Source organism: Pristis pectinata, chromosome 7 (assembly GCF_009764475.1).
Source record: "Pristis pectinata isolate sPriPec2 chromosome 7, sPriPec2.1.pri, whole genome shotgun sequence".
NCBI classification, from domain to species: Eukaryota; Metazoa; Chordata; class Chondrichthyes; order Rhinopristiformes; family Pristidae; genus Pristis; species Pristis pectinata.
Window position 1 is genome coordinate 56,915,713 of NC_067411.1, and position 15,747 is coordinate 56,931,459.

The 15,747-nt window shown below is 40.3% G+C and overlaps 1 protein-coding gene across 3 annotated transcripts in view; it reads right to left on the reverse strand.

Moving 5' to 3' along the window:
- The window catches only part of LOC127572969 (poly [ADP-ribose] polymerase tankyrase-1), a 105,272-nt gene that overhangs the window by 48,051 nt on the left and 41,474 nt on the right, over positions 1–15,747 (reverse strand). For all 3 annotated transcript variants that reach the window (XM_052020702.1, XM_052020701.1, XM_052020699.1), the window contains 4 exons: positions 10,311–10,405; positions 2,328–2,394; positions 1,766–1,952; positions 684–805 (listed from right to left, as the gene is read on the reverse strand). In XM_052020702.1, coding sequence (XP_051876662.1) covers positions 684–805; positions 1,766–1,952; positions 2,328–2,394; positions 10,311–10,405 — 471 coding nt within the window. The remainder of the gene's footprint in view (positions 1–683; positions 806–1,765; positions 1,953–2,327; positions 2,395–10,310; positions 10,406–15,747) is intronic.

Below are 15,747 nucleotides of genomic sequence, written 5' to 3' on the forward strand. Positions count from 1 at the left end.
TTAGAAATCCAAAACATTAAAAATGCAAAGACTGGCCATAAAGCTTACGAGAGCACATGTTTTATGAACTGGGGCAAAATAGGTGATGCTAAACAGATAAAAATCATTAAATAGGCCAAGAATGCCGTTTCCAGTTTTGGATGCCCTCTTGTAGGAAAGGTGCCAAATCTATGGAAAAGGCACATTAGAAATTGCTAGAAGGGTGACTGCGTGGTATAATTAGAAAAATTGAGACATTACATGAGAAATGTGTAGGTTCAGAACAAAAACGTGTAGGTTCAGAACAAATACATTCAAAATAATGCAGGGCTTTGATAATAGGGAGTTAAGAACTAGAGGCACATAGAGAGAGATTGATTTTAAAAAAATCAGAAGAACATGGATGGAACTGAAAACTATTTTTGACTGTTCATTTCTGCTCAACTTGAAATAATGGTGAAGCAGAATCTACAACAACTTTTAAAAGGAAAATGGTTTAATATTACAGAAAGAATATTTCTAAACAGTGCAAGGAGAAAGTTCAGGGCAATAGGACTCTGGACTTTGCAAGAACAAATACTGACTGGGCTTTTCCTGCTACAAAATTCTACAACTGCATAAGATCACGCATTTTTTTTCTGAAACCACTTCAAAACAAAACAAAGTTTATCTGCAATAAGTATGCAATAAGGTCAGATCATTACCAGTGGGGTTTCATGGGTCTGTGGATGCTTGAAATTTATTATCTCTAAGGCAAGACTCTTTTTCACTTTTGCCAAATCTGCTTCCTTTGCAGCTTGCAGTAAGGAATGGCCTTTAAATTCATCTATTTAAAAAGAGAAAGTAGTTTACAGCATCAATTCATTATCATTTTAATGCCAAAATTGGTTTTTGTTTAAATATTGTATTTAACCTTCTTTTAAATATAAAGCAGCAGAAACAAAAACTCAAGCCAATGAAACACATGACATTCTGGACTGTGAATATTACACATATATTGCAAATAAGGTCATCAGTAAGATACTCGCATAAAGGACAATTGATAAGATCTCTTTATTAGTCACATGTACGTCGAAACAGTGAAATGCATCTTTTTGCGTAGTGTTCTGGGGGCAGCCCGCAAGTGTCGCCACGCTTCCGGCGCCAACATAGCATGCCCACAACTTCCTAACCTGTACATCTTTGAAATGTGGGAGGAAACTGGAGAGACCTTATTTAGCCAAAGTTTTACATGGCTTCATCTGCAGGTTTTAATTACAAAATTTAAATCAATATTTTAATTGCTTGGCTGAACAAGATTTATCACTGCAAATAGCTTAAATTAAAAGTTAACATAAGATAATCAAATAGTTTGGATGTGACGTTTAGTGCAGTTAGCATTGAAAATATTTCAAAGAATTAACATCACTAATCAGGAAGGCAATTTTTTAAATCACTTATGGAAACTCAATAATCCAGTGAAAAAGCTTTACAACTTTGCTGAGATATTTATTGTACACGTCAACCTCAAATGAAAGGCGAGTAATTTGCTTGCAACCCATTTCTGACACTGCTTTGAGAACACTGTGGTGAAATTGTGCTCTGACATTCATTATTGTGGTAATTCACTTAGTTATGTTTACCCTTCTTTTGTTTCACCCCCTCCTAACCCACTGTATATAAAATCACAAATACAAGTGAATAATCCACTATATCATGATCCATTTGCTGGAGTATTCGATGCTAAAAATATTTAGCCTGTTACGAATTCCCTGTAGTTTCATTTCTGTGCAGTTTAGATACTTACATGCAAGCCTTTCTTTTAATTCTGGAGTGGGAGCCATATCCATTGCACTCTTACCATGGCAATTTACTAGGGTGGGGTCTGCACCATGGCTTAATAGAAGTGAACAGACTTCCACCCTGTTCTTAGATGCAGCTTCATGCAGTGGTGTGAATTGCCAGAGATCCATGGCATTTACACAGGCTCCATGCTAAAGGCAAAAGAAAAACAAAATTCTAATGGCATCCAGAACAATTACTATTGTAACCAAAAGAACATTCAACACCATTTTCTTTGTTCTGTGCCTTAACTGAATCCTTGACAATGAAACATCATAAGAATATTATGAAACTATATAACATTCTTATAATTTACAAAGTAATGGGAACCATTGTGACAGATTTTTTCATGAAAACTAGGTAAAAAGATAAACATTTTAAGTGGAGATTGGAACGTATAATCACTTCTCGTTAGCACATAGGACACAGAACTGTATGCATATTGGATGAAAATGGGGATGCACTTAACTACCTAGTAATTTAAATGAAAGTACCTTAAACCTAAAAGTAAACGTAACTGTTCTTACCTTCAACAATAATTCAGTGACTTCATAATGTCCATATGAGCAAGCATTATGAAGAGGTACAAGGCCACTGAGGAGAGAAGACAGAATTCAGTCAAGGACTTTACAGAATAAAAGATACAAATTATTAGAGATAAAGTATTAATCATTTTTTTTATTCTGGGAAGCACAAATCTTCTGGATTTCCTCTTTTGCCCAAGGAAATTCAATAGCTGTATCTTCAACTGAACCCCACATCAAATTCTACCTAAGTAGCAACTGATAGACACTTCTTTAAAATTTTTTTAAAAATTTTATTTACAGCGTGGTAACAGGCCCTTCCGGCCCAACGAGTCTGCGCCGCCCATTTTAAACCCCCATATTAACCTACCCATACGTCTTTGAAATGTGGGAGGAAACCGGAGCACCCGGAGGAAACCCACGCAGACACGGGAGAACGTACAAACTCCTTACAGACAGTGATGGGAATCGAACCCCAATCGCTGGCACTGCAATAGCGTCACGCTAACCGCTACGCTACCGTGCCGCCCACTTGGTTATCTCGCCAAAGTTACAACTCATTTGAGCCTGGACAGACATTAACAGAATATTTAAAATATTTAGGTGGTAAAGTTATGACCAAAACTCATCATTTAAAATACTCCCTATATCTACTAACACATTCTGTCTAACTGCCATGGGCCTCTGCATAATAATCAATAGCTTTGCCAACTCAAGATGTTAAGAACTTTTCAAAAGAGTTGAATATTAAAAGGTGTGAAATGAAATGCAAGAAAGAATGGCATAAAGTTTCAAAGCCAGGATTGTATGTGACATGGAAATGAGCTTGCAGGTTGTGGCATTCCTAAATCCCTTGTGCGCTTGTCCATCTGAAATGGGGGGGGGGGAGGGTTGTAAGGCTGGTCAAGAGAACAATGGAGAGTTAAATATGAAATTACCGTGATACTTGGCGGCAAATTGACTGAAGGTAACGGTTGCTGATTTTGTGGAAATGGAAGTAGAAAATGTGTACCAGAGTAGATATGGGGTCAGAAGGTTAACTTGGGGTCAAATATTATATCTGGTTTATCACAATACACTAATCAGTTTGCTTCTCCTCTACATCATTTCACTAGATATTACAAATCTTTTTCTCAATCTTTGTTTCCAACTGGCTAATAGTGAGAGAACATACTGCCCTTAGAGCTTTCTAATGTCACAGTTTTAAATTTGATTATGCTCTCCCTGGATAGAAATACCTGTACACAGCAGAACAGTAACAAATAATCGTATTTCATTGGTGAACATAGTGCAAGAGGTTCCCAATGGTGTGACATAGAATGTTCCACACCAGTGGGATGTTGTCTTGACACACTTAATGTCAGAAGTGGGACGAGAAGACTGAACTTTTCTTCCAGCACATTCTAGCCATAGGCAGGGCTGGTTTGCGAGTCCAATTTATGGATTGTGTCCAGCTTTTACCTTACTTCAGTCAATGCTATGAATTTCTCTTATTTTCTGTTCCTGAAAGAATGTTTAAGCTTGAGGGTGTACCTGAAGCTTTGAACAAAGTGCAAGTCAATTTTCTAATTAATCTGATTTTCCATCAGGAGCGAGAGGGTTTTCAATCAGGAGCGAGAGGCAAGCGAATGGAAGCAGCCGAGGAGTTTCGAACAGATAATTTTGTTTTTCCTAACGGTTCAGGAATAGCGGGGAGTAACTGTGCAGGCGCGTGACATCAGTCGGTAGCGTGCGAACAGTTTAAAAAGAGAAGACTTCGGTGTTTTCAATCAGGAGTGAGGGGCGAGCAAGCAGAAGCATCCAAGGAGTTCCGAACAGATAAGTATTTTTTTTCCTTAATGGTTCAGGGATAGCAGGGAGTAACTGCACAGGCACGTGATGCCAGTTGGTAGCGCGCAAACAGTTTAAAAAGACTGCCATAACCAACTGGCAGCATCGGAGCGGGCAGTGGAGTGAGAGGGAGCAGAGTGTTTGGGCCTTGGCTCAAGGGGCTTCAGTGTAAAGGGGCGAGGCGTGTGAGTAGCTGGTAGGAAAAGGTAAGGTTTAAATTTTTAAGTAGGATAAAACTAGGTAGGGAAGGAATTAGTTCAGATGGAGGACATGGTGGTGTGCTGCAGCTGCTTGATGTGGGAGCTAGTGGACCCTGCTGTGGTGTACAGTAACCACATCTGCAGTAAGTGCTTGAGGCTGGAAGAATTTCGGCTCAGAACTGATGAGCTGGAGTGGCAGCTTCAAACACTGCGAAGCATCAGGGAGGGAGAGAGTTATGTAGATACTGTGCATTGGGGGACAGTCACCCCCACCCCCTCCCCCCCCCCCCCCCTTAGAGCAGGTACTTCTGGGGACCAGGAAGTAGATAGAAGGGTGACTGTCAGGGGAGGGAAAAGGAAAAAGAAAATGAACAGGCAGATAGTGCAGAGGACCCCGGAGGCTGTTCCCCTCAATAACAGGTTTTCCACTTTGGATGCTGTTGAGGGAGGTGACGTGCAGGGATCAAGCAGCAGTAGCCAGGTCTCTGGCACTAGGACTGGTCCTGCTGCTCAGAAGGGAAGGGAGGAAAAGAGGAGGGCAGTAGTGATAGGGGACTCGATAGTCAAAGAAACAGATAGGAGATTCTGTGGAAGTGAGCATGAATCTCAGATGGTATGTTGCCTCTCAGGTGCCAGGGTCCGGGATGTCTCTGATCAGGTCCACAATATTCTTGATCGAGAGAGAGAACAGCCAGAAGTCGTGGTACATATTGGTACCAACGACATAGGTAGGAAGAGGGATGAGGTCCTGAAAAGTGAGCTTAGGGAGCTAGGCAGAAGGCTGAAGAACAGGACCTCAAAGGTAGCAATCTCAGGATTGCTGCCAATGCCATGTGATAATGAAGGTAGGAATAGGAGGAGATGGCAAATGAATGTGTGGCTGAGGAGTTGCTGCAGGAGGGAAGGTTTTAAATTTTTGAATCATTGGGATCTCATCTGGGGAAGGTGGGACCTGTACAGAGAGGATGGGTTACACCTGAACCTGAGGGAGGCCAATATCCTTGCAGGCAGGTTTGCTAGGGTGGTTCGGGAGAGTTTAAACTAGTTTGCAAGGGGGATGGGAACAAGAGGGGTAGGTCAGAGGAGGAAGTGGATGGGGAAAAGTCAGATCTAATATGTAGAGAGGCTTTGAGGAAGGAGAAGCAGAGTACAGGCTATAAAAGTAGAAAGGTGGATGGGCTAAAGTGCATTTACTTAAATGCAAGAAGTATCAGGAATAAGGATGATGAACTAAGAGCTTGGATAAGTACATGGGACTATGATATTGTGGCTCTTGCGGAGACTTGGCTGTCACCAGGGCAAGAATGGATATTGAATATTCCTGGTCTTCAATGTTTCAAAAGGGATGGGGGGGGGGGGGGGTCGGGGGGAAGAGAAGGGGTGGTGATACTGGTCAGGGACACTATTACAGCTGCAGAAAAGGTGAATAATGTAGAAGGATCCTCTCTAGAGCCATTATGGGTGGAAGTTAGGAACAAGAAAGGAGCAGTTACTCTACTGGGAGTATTCTGTAGGCCCCCCGGTAGCAGCAAGGATACTGAGGAGCAGATTGGGAGGCAGATTTTGGAAAGGTGCAAGAATAACAGGGTTGTTATCATGGGAGACTTCAACTTTCCAAATATTGATTGGCACCTGCTTAGTACCAAAGGTTTAGACAGGGCAGAGTTTGTAAAGTGTGTTCAGGACGGATTCCTGTCACAGTATGTTGACAGACCGACTAGAGGGAATGCCATATTAAATCTAGTATTAGGTAATGAACTGGGTCAGGTGGCAGATCTCTCGGTGGGTGAGCATTTGGGGGACAGTGACCACCGCTCCATAACCTTTAGCATCGTCATGGACAAGGATAAGAGCAAAGAGGACAGGAAGATATTTAATTGGGGAAGGGCAAATTATGAAGCTATAAGCCTAGAACTTGAGAGTGTAAATTGAGATGATATTTTTGAAGGGAAGTGTACTATGGAGATGTGGTCGATGTTCAGGGATCTCTTGCAGGATGTTAGGGATAAATTTGTCCTGGTGAGGCAGAGAAAGAATGGCAGGGTGAAGGAACCATGGCTGACAAGAGAGGTGGAACAACTAGTTAGGAAGAAGGCGGCAACATACATAAGGTGTAAGCAGCAAGGATCAGATAGGGCTCGTGAGGAATATAGAGTAGCAAGGAGGGAACTTAAGAAGGGGCTGAGGAGAGCGAGAAGGGGACATGAAAAGGCTTTGGCGAGTAGGGTTAAGGAGAATCCCAAGGCTTTTCTCACATACATGAACAGCAGAAGGATGACGAGAGTAAAGGTAGGTCCGATTAGAGACAAAAGGTGGGAAGATGTGCCTGGAAGCTGTGGAAGTGGGTGAGGTTCTCAATGAATACTTCTCTTCAGTATTCACCAAGGAGAGGGTCCTTGATGACGCTGAGGACAGTGTTGGTAAGGCTAATGTTCTACAGCATGTTGATATCAAGAGAGAGGATGTGTTGGAGCTGTTAGAAAATATTAGGACAGATAAGTCCCCGGGGCCTGATGGAATATTCCCCAGGCTGCTTCGTGAGACGAGAGAGGAGACTGCTGAACCGTTGGCTAGGATCCTCAAGTCCTCGTTGTCCACTGGAATAGTACCGGAGGATTGGAGGGTGGTGAATGTTGTCCCCTTATTCAAAAAAAGTAGTAGGGATAGTCCAGGGAACTACAGACCAGTGAGCCTTACATCTGTGGTGGGCAAGCTGCTGGAAAGGATTCTAAGAGATAGGATCTATGAGCATTTAGGGAATCATGGACTGATTAGGGACAGCCAGCATGGATTTGTGAAGGGAAGATCTTGTCTCACAAGCCTGATAGGGTTCTTTGAGGAGGTGACCAGGAAGATTGATGAGGGTAGTGCAGTAGATGTGGTCTACATGGATTTTAGTAAGGCGTTTGACAAAGTTCCACATGGTAGGCTTCTTCAGAAGGTCAGAGGGTAAAGGATCCAGGGAGGCTTGGCCATGTGGATTCAGAATTGGCTTGCCTGTAGAAAGCAGAGGGTTGTGGTGGAGGGAGTACATTCCGATTGGAGGGCTGTGACTAGTGGTGTCCCACAAGGATCGGTTCTGGGACCTCTACTTTTTGTGATATTTATTAATGACTTGGATGAGGGGGTGGAAGGGTGGGTTAGCAAGTTTGCAGATGACACAAAGGTCGGTGGTGTTGTGGATAGTGTAGAGGGCTGTCAAAGCTTACAGAGGGATATTGATAGGATGCAGAGCCGGGCCTACAAGTGGCAGATGAAGTTCAATCCGGAGAAGTGTGAGATGCTACACTTTGGAAGGACTAACTCCAAGGCAGGGTACAAGGTTAATGGCAGGATTCTGGGGAGTGTGGAGGAGTAGAGGGATCTGGGAGTTCATATCCACAGATCACTGAAAGTTGCCTCACAGGTGGCTAGGGTAGTTAAGAAAGCTTATGGGATGTTAGCTTTCATAAGTCGTGGGATCGAGTTTAAGAGCCGCGAGGTAATGATACAGCTCTACAAAACTCTGGTTAGACCACACTTGGAGTACTGTGTCCAGTTCTGGTCGCTTCATTTTAGGAAGGATGTGGAAGCGTTGGAAAGAGTGCAGAGGAGATTTACCAGGATGCTGCCTGGGTTGGAGAGTATGGCTTATGACGAGAGACTAAGGGAACTAGGGCTTTACTCATTGGAGAGGAGGAGGATGAGGGGAGACATGATAGAGGTATACAAAATATTAAGAGGAATAGATAGAGTGGACAGCCAGCGCCTCTTTCCCAGGGCACCAATGCTCAATACAAGAGGGCATGGCTTTGAGGTAATGGATGGGAAGTTCAAGGGAGACGTCAGAGGGAGGTTTTTCACCCAGAGAGTGGTTGGTGCATGGAATGCGCTGCCTGGGGTGGTGGTGGAGGCTGATACGTTGGTCAAGTTCAAGAGATTGTTAGATAAGCATATGGAGGAATTTAAAATAGGGGGATAAATTGGAGGAAGGGGTTAGTCTTAGGCGTGGTTTAAAGGTCGGCACAACATAGTGGGCCGAAGGCCTGTATTGTGCTGTGTTGTTCTATGGTTTTAACCTTTAATGTTGTTGGCTAAGCACTTGGGTGCATTTTCTTTCATAGAAATAAAAGCACTTTAACCCGTTTCAATGTAATACTTCAATTTTACATCCGATAAAAAAAAAATTTTGGCACTGTGCCCTTTATAGAGTCATACAGCACAGAGAAATGCCCTTCAGCCCAACTGGTCCATGCCGACCAAGATTTCCATCTAAGCTAGTCCCATTTGCCCATTTTTGGCCCACATCCCTCTAAAGCTTTCCTATCCATGTATCTGTCCAAGTGCCTTTAAATGTTGTTAATGCAGCTGCTTCAACCACTTCCTCTGGCAGCTCATTCCATATAATGACCGCTCTCTGGGTGAAATAGTTGCCCCTCAGGTTCTCTTCTCATCTTAAACTTATGCCCTCTACTTCCTGATTCCCCAATCCTGGGAAAAAGACTGTGCACATTCACCCTATCTATGCCCCTCATGATTTTATGGATCACCCCTTATTTTCCAATGCTCCAATGAAAAAATCCCAATCTGCTCAACCTCTCACCATAACTCAGTCCCTTGAATCCCAGCAACATTCTTGTAAAACTCCTCTGCACTCATTCCTGCTTAATAGCAGTTTTCCTGTAGCAGGGTGATAAAAATTGAACACAATATTCTAAATGTGTCCTCACCAATGTCTTGTACAACTGCAACGTAACATCCCAACTTCTATACTCAATGCCCTAACTGATGAAGGCTGGTGCCAAAAGCCTTCTTCACCACCTTATCTACCTGTGACGCCAGGGAACCATGTAAGTACTCCTCGGTCCCTCTGTTCTACAACACTCCACAGGGCCCTTCCATTTCACTGTGAAAGTCCTACCCTCATTTGTCTTCCCAAAATGCAACGCCTCACACTTATCCAAATTAAACTCCATTTGCCATTCCTTGACCCACTTACCCAGCTGATCAAGATTCCTCTAATTCCTGATAATCATCTTCTCTGTCAACGACACCACCTACTTTAGTGTCATTTGCAAACTTACTAATCATGCCTTGCATCCAAATCATTGATATAGATGACAAATAGCAATGGGCCTACCACTGACCCCCGGGGAATACCACTACTCACAGGCCTCCAGTCTGAAAATCAACCTTTCAACCTCTGCTACTTACCATTAAGCCAATTGTGCATCCAATTAGTTAGCTCTCACTGGATCCCATGTAATCCAATTTTCCATGGCATTCACAAGGCCGTGCTGACTATCCCTAATCAACCCCCTTCTTTCCAAATGCATGAATATCTTATCCCTCAGAATCCCCTCTAGTAACTTTCCTACCACAGTTGTTTGGTTTACAGGTCAATAGCTCCCAGGTTCTTGTTTGTAGACCTTCTTAAATAAAGGCACAATATTCGCCACCCTCCAGTCTTCCGTCACTTCACCCATGGCTAATGACGTAGCATTCATCTCAGCCAGGGCTCCCGCAATTTCTTCTCTAGCTTCCCACTCGGATATACCTCATTCATACGTTTTAAGACATCCAGTATCTCTCCTGCTGTAATGCAGACTATCCCCAAGACATTCCCGCTAACTATCTCAAATTCCGAAGTCTTCATGTCTTTCTCCATGGTAAAAATAGAGGAGAAATATTTACTGTTTACTACTTACAGCTATACATTTACTGTTGGATTTTAAAATGAAATCACACTTCTCAGTGAAGCAGGTCCAACAGATACTTTTTGGGAGTGTTACAGCATTGCATTTCTCACTTTCAGTGGACTAGTAACAATTGCTGGAACAATTATTTAAAAAACAGCTGGTTAATACCTTGTATGAATTTGTTAGCCATTGGTCCTTGACAGCTCAGAAAAGTATTCAATGTTGCAGAAGTGTTCTATTACTTTAGCATGCCATGGGAAATGTAACCCTTAACTCACCCTTTGTCCTTGGCGTGTACATCTGCTCCATGCTGGAGGAGGAGTTGAACAATTCGCACACGATTGTAACCGGCTGCCAGGTGTAGAGGAGTAGACTGGAGGCAACAATCAACAATTTTGAAACTAATTAGCAGGAACCAAATTTATATTTGACCTTAAGTAACACTATCAACCTAATTAGGTTAAAATCAATCATATTTATACAAATAGCTCACTAAGGAAATTAATAGTTTTCATTCACAAAACAATTGCATATAATCCTGTGGGCCAAGCAGTCTTCAATATTTTCTTTTAGTTTGGAAGTTCCCTATAATGAAGAAGCATTGATCAGGAAATTAACAATGCCACAAAAATGGGAAATCCTATGTTTACCATACACCAAAATCCACAGGAGGAGAATTTTCCCTGGCACCTTGCTGGTAATACACGTTTGACAAGCATTCTTCCTAAAACAAAATTATAATGGTTGGGCAATCCAATTCACCAGATTAATGCTGGGTGTTTAAGACTAACATATATGCATGACATGATTGTTGATAGTGTTTAAAGGTGAGAGTATTAGGATTGAAAATGATAATATAATTTTCCAAAAACAGCCAAGAACCCTCTTAAGTAAATGATACTTAAACATCTCTACTGAATAACTACGTTTAAATTTGCATACTATGTATTTGGTTTCAATAAGTGAAAGTCATAAAATGGCTATTTTTTGCTTTGTAATTAAAATGGTGGCATTAATCATAATTACATTTCCTAAAATGCAGCATATTTCAGGTTGTTTTATTCCTAAGATTATTGTCTAATTAGATATTTTATTCCATTAACAGAGTTCCTTTTTCAAACCAAGCATATACAAATGTATGTGCAAAAAAAAAGAATGTGATTCTGATCACCAGGGCTAAAGATATCAATGTCACAGAACCTGCTCCACTGGTTAATAGATCAGCCAATGTAAACCAACAAGTTTTGCCTAATAACCATTACAAACTCAACCTTTAAGATAAAAATATCATGGGGGAAAAACCTGTTGTCAATAACGCTCATCTCACAAAGCTGTGCTAAAGTGATCACCACCTACCTTGTAAAGTCTAGATTTAAAAAAAGTAAATCTATCACCTTGATTAGAAATAATCCAACCTTAAGGTCTAATTTTTTAAACGAGAATGGCACAGGCACTAACACATTGAACCTACTACAAAATAAAGGATAAACATTATCACAGCCATGATCTGGTATATTTTGTTTTGGAGAAATAAGTGGCTAAAACTAGTTATTTTAAGTACCACTTCCTCTGTTATAATCTTTTTTGCATTAATCCAGAATCAACAAAGCTTTTTAAGAGGGGGAAAAAAACCCACTGGAGACTTAAACTGCTGACAGCCTTTGATAAAAGAAAGGATCTGACAAAAAATATTCACTGAACTGGTGATCTGATCACTGAAAGCGAAGACTAGATTTGTGTATTTTGTCATTTCAATGCAAGTCAATTGGGATCCACTGCACACGACATCTGCAACCTGTCCACTGACATCGACAGACAGGCCTCAACTGTCTATACTGGTTGGCTCATTGGATTAGAGACAAAACATTTAACAACAGAGTTAAATGTCCCTTTGCTTAATCTCATGCTCCGACAGAATAAAAAAACTGCATTTATTAATGTTGTTTGTAAACAATATTGAGAGGAATCAAAAGTTCCAAAGTGCATATGAATCTTACCAGGAAAATGAGAAAAATCAGCAAATTAGGTGCAATTACAAAGAACTAAATATACTTAAAATAAAATTTTGATTTGAGTTGTTTTATTCTGGCAAGAATTATTTAGAAATAAGACTCCAAATGTCATGCAATTTTGTTTCTATATCACTGCTACACCCCATCATCTTCCCTTTACCCACAAAGGAGAACAGGCTGGGTGCAGATAGATCCACATTTGGCTTCATGATCAGTTTACAGGAAACTTCTGCAAGGTTCAGCTACAACCAGTCAGGAACTGGGAGAGTTTGCTGGAGAATAGTACAAGAATCTAAACCACAACAAAATCTTATAAAAGGAGATTTGAATCAAGTTCAAACAGACCTTTAAAATAAGTATCAGTATAAATGAACATCAAGTGAAAAAGAATGGACCAAAAAGCCTTCAAGAATTTTAGTTAATTCTGGACTTCAATTTTCCAGAAAATGCAGGATGTGAACAACTGGCTTAAAATTCAGTCATTAATGCTTAAAATGGAACAAACAAATTACTTCTGTCTGATGTAATGATTCACAGCAGTAATTCATTCCATTGCTAAAGCAACAAAATGCTCATACTGCACCATACATCTGTAATGTACCCAAAGTAACAAACAAATCTATTTGAACTGTTTTAGGCAAGACACTGAAATTAGAAACTAAAGAAACAATTTGAAATGTGCCAAATTTATCAAAACATGCACATTTCTGAATGAAATATTGATCTCTGTGCAGATTTAGATGTGTTTTGTGGAATTTTCAGTATGGAATGGATTCAAGGTGATGCAAAAACGGTTAATGCATTTAGTTTTGTTCTTATGATGCATAAAACGTTGCTGATAACAGGAAGTGAACATGATTCACCAAGTTAAAGAAAAACTCAAATTTTCATAAATTATTCAGAAACTTAAAAAAAAATGTTGTTTCCAAGCAGCTTTCTATTAGTATTAAAGAAAATGCAGCTTTTTCTACATAGAAAAAAAAACAGGCAGTCACATTTGGTGAAAATCATTAATGTTGAAGCAGTTTATTTATCACGTTGATGATTCTAGATCAATCTAGATAAAGATCAGTCCTTAAGAATAATCCTAAAAGCTAGAGAAATTTTGAATTTAAAGAACATTCAGTCTCCTATTAGATCACAGTAGATAAATAAGTACCAGATTTGTGGGACTTGCAGATCAATGCATTGATATCTTTACTTGACAATTTGTAAAAAAGAAACTGCAATCATGGTTTGCAATTGAAGAATAATGTCAGTTTTTATAGGATTGTTTAATATAAACATTTACCATAGACCAACATAATTAGGTCAAGTTGTCAACAAAGAATTAGGGTAATGCTCTGCCTTCCTGCATTATATTTTATCAGTTTCACCTGGTAAGTATGTTTGAAGTTGACGGCTGACTATAAAAATTCAGCTGCTTAAGGAAGCTCCCAAAGTAGTTAGAGCTCCCTCTGTGGAAAATACTCATCTGAAGAGCAAATCCTGAAGAAAGTAGATAATGTACCTTTTAAGATATAAGCTTTTTGATATGTAGACTCTACATTTAACATTGAACATTTGAATAGAAAACCAAAGATGGTCATAGTCCCAGTCATGAAGATACCAAACAATTTTTTTTTTACAACCAGCCCAAGAAAGTTACAAAATAATTTTTGACATGATACAACTACGTCTTCCACCCATGCAAGAAATTACTAGCAACTCAGCTTTCAGATTGAAAACAGGAAGTTCAAGACTGCAGGTACCAAGACACACAAAGATGCTTTGGTAGAGATGTACAACAATGTACAAATATAGGCCATCCCGTTACGGCTGTTCAGGTTACAGAAATTTGCCATTACGAAATTCACAAATCATTACCCAAAAATCCAAGGTACAGAATAAAATTTGCTCTCACGGAATTTATGTGGGGAGAAAAAAAACCTAAGTAAACACAAATGCAAAAGAAACAACAAATTTCGTCTATTTTAATTTTCTTCAACTCATTTCTTAACAAATGTGCAGATAATGTAGCAGTTTTTTTTGTGCAGTAGATCCACTTTGCTCTCTAGCAGTTTATTTTCTTACCCACACCACCCCCCCCAAGAGTTTTCCATATTATTTATCCTCAAAATGTATAAGTGCAAGTTGTAAACTTAAAAGACCACTTATTTATTTTGAGTTATATCATTAAACTACCGTACCTATACCTGATAGGCATTTAAAAGTGTATGTCTCCATTCAAACTGAAGGCTGGAAGGTGATAAGCATCTGCAGTCTCTTGTCTCTCCAATGTACCACAATCTCTTAAATGGCCCGCTGCCTTGAACCAGCAGCTACAGTAACTGATCATTACTATTTAAGAGTTATACAGCATGGAAGCAGGCACTTCAGCCCAAATTGTCCATGCCGACCAAGTTGCCTACCTGAGCTAATCCCATTTGTTTGTGGAAAAAGTTGCCCCTCAGGGCCCCTTAAAGCTTTTCCACTCCCACCTTAAATCTATGCCCTCTAGTTTTAGCCTCCACTATCCTGGGAAAAACCTGTGACCACTTATCTTATCTATGCCCCTCATGATATTATATACTTCTGTATGGCTCAGCCTTCTACACTCCAGGGAGAAAAGCCACAGCCTATACAGTCTCTCCTAATTCAAACCCTCAGTCCTGGTAACATCCTCGTGAATCTTTTCTGCACCCTTTCCAGCTTAATGACATCCTTCCTATAGCTAGGCCTCCAGAACTGCACACAATACTCCAAGTGTGGTCTCACCAATATCTTGTACAGTTGCAACATGATGTCCCAACTCTTGTACTCAATGCCCAGACCGATGAAGGCAAGTGTGCCAAACACCTTCACCACCCTGTCTACCCAGGTCACTACTTTCATGGAATGGTGTACTTGTATCCCTAGGTCTCTCTGCTCTGCATCACTCTCCAGGGCCCTGCCATTTACTGTGCAAGTTCTGCCCTGGTTTAACTCACCAAAATGCAACACTTTACACCTGTCCAAGTTAATTTCCATTTGCCATCTCTTGACCCACTTTCCAGTTGATCTAGATCCTGCTGTAATCTTAGATGACCTTCTTCATTATCCACTACACCAATTTTGGTGTCATCAGCAAACTTAATAACTTATTTGCTGAGAGAAATACATCCATAGGAACACATCTCCACTTATAACATGGCATTCAATAGGAAATAGGGTCTCCTGTTATGGAAAAAAAAAATCACAATATGGATGATTTTCTAGAATGATTTTCTAAGAACGCAACCCCTCTGTAACGCAAGGACCACCTGTACCTAATTTTACTTTGCAAATGTGAAGTGCAAGGTAAAGTCCCACATAATCTTATGTACTTTTGAAGAAATTCTGATTATTTATAGAAAAAACTAAGATGCATGTTGGTGTCCTCTGCCTTTCAGGTCTCCACCCTTCAGAGAAGATTGCAACTGGAATACAAGTATCTGATTGCTGACAGGAGATATAACTGGTAAAGATCTAGTTGGAAAAGGTAAGTCATCTTCATGTTTATACTTGGAATACTTTTGTTATTGACCTCAAAACCTACACATTTTTTGTGAGCTAGAGATATATATAGTGACATCAACTGTCCAATAAATGTAGATACTTGAAGACCATTTTGTCCCTTTCCCCACATTTTCTGCAATAGTACAATAAAAATGTTATAAATTAAGGATTGGGCACCATGGACAAA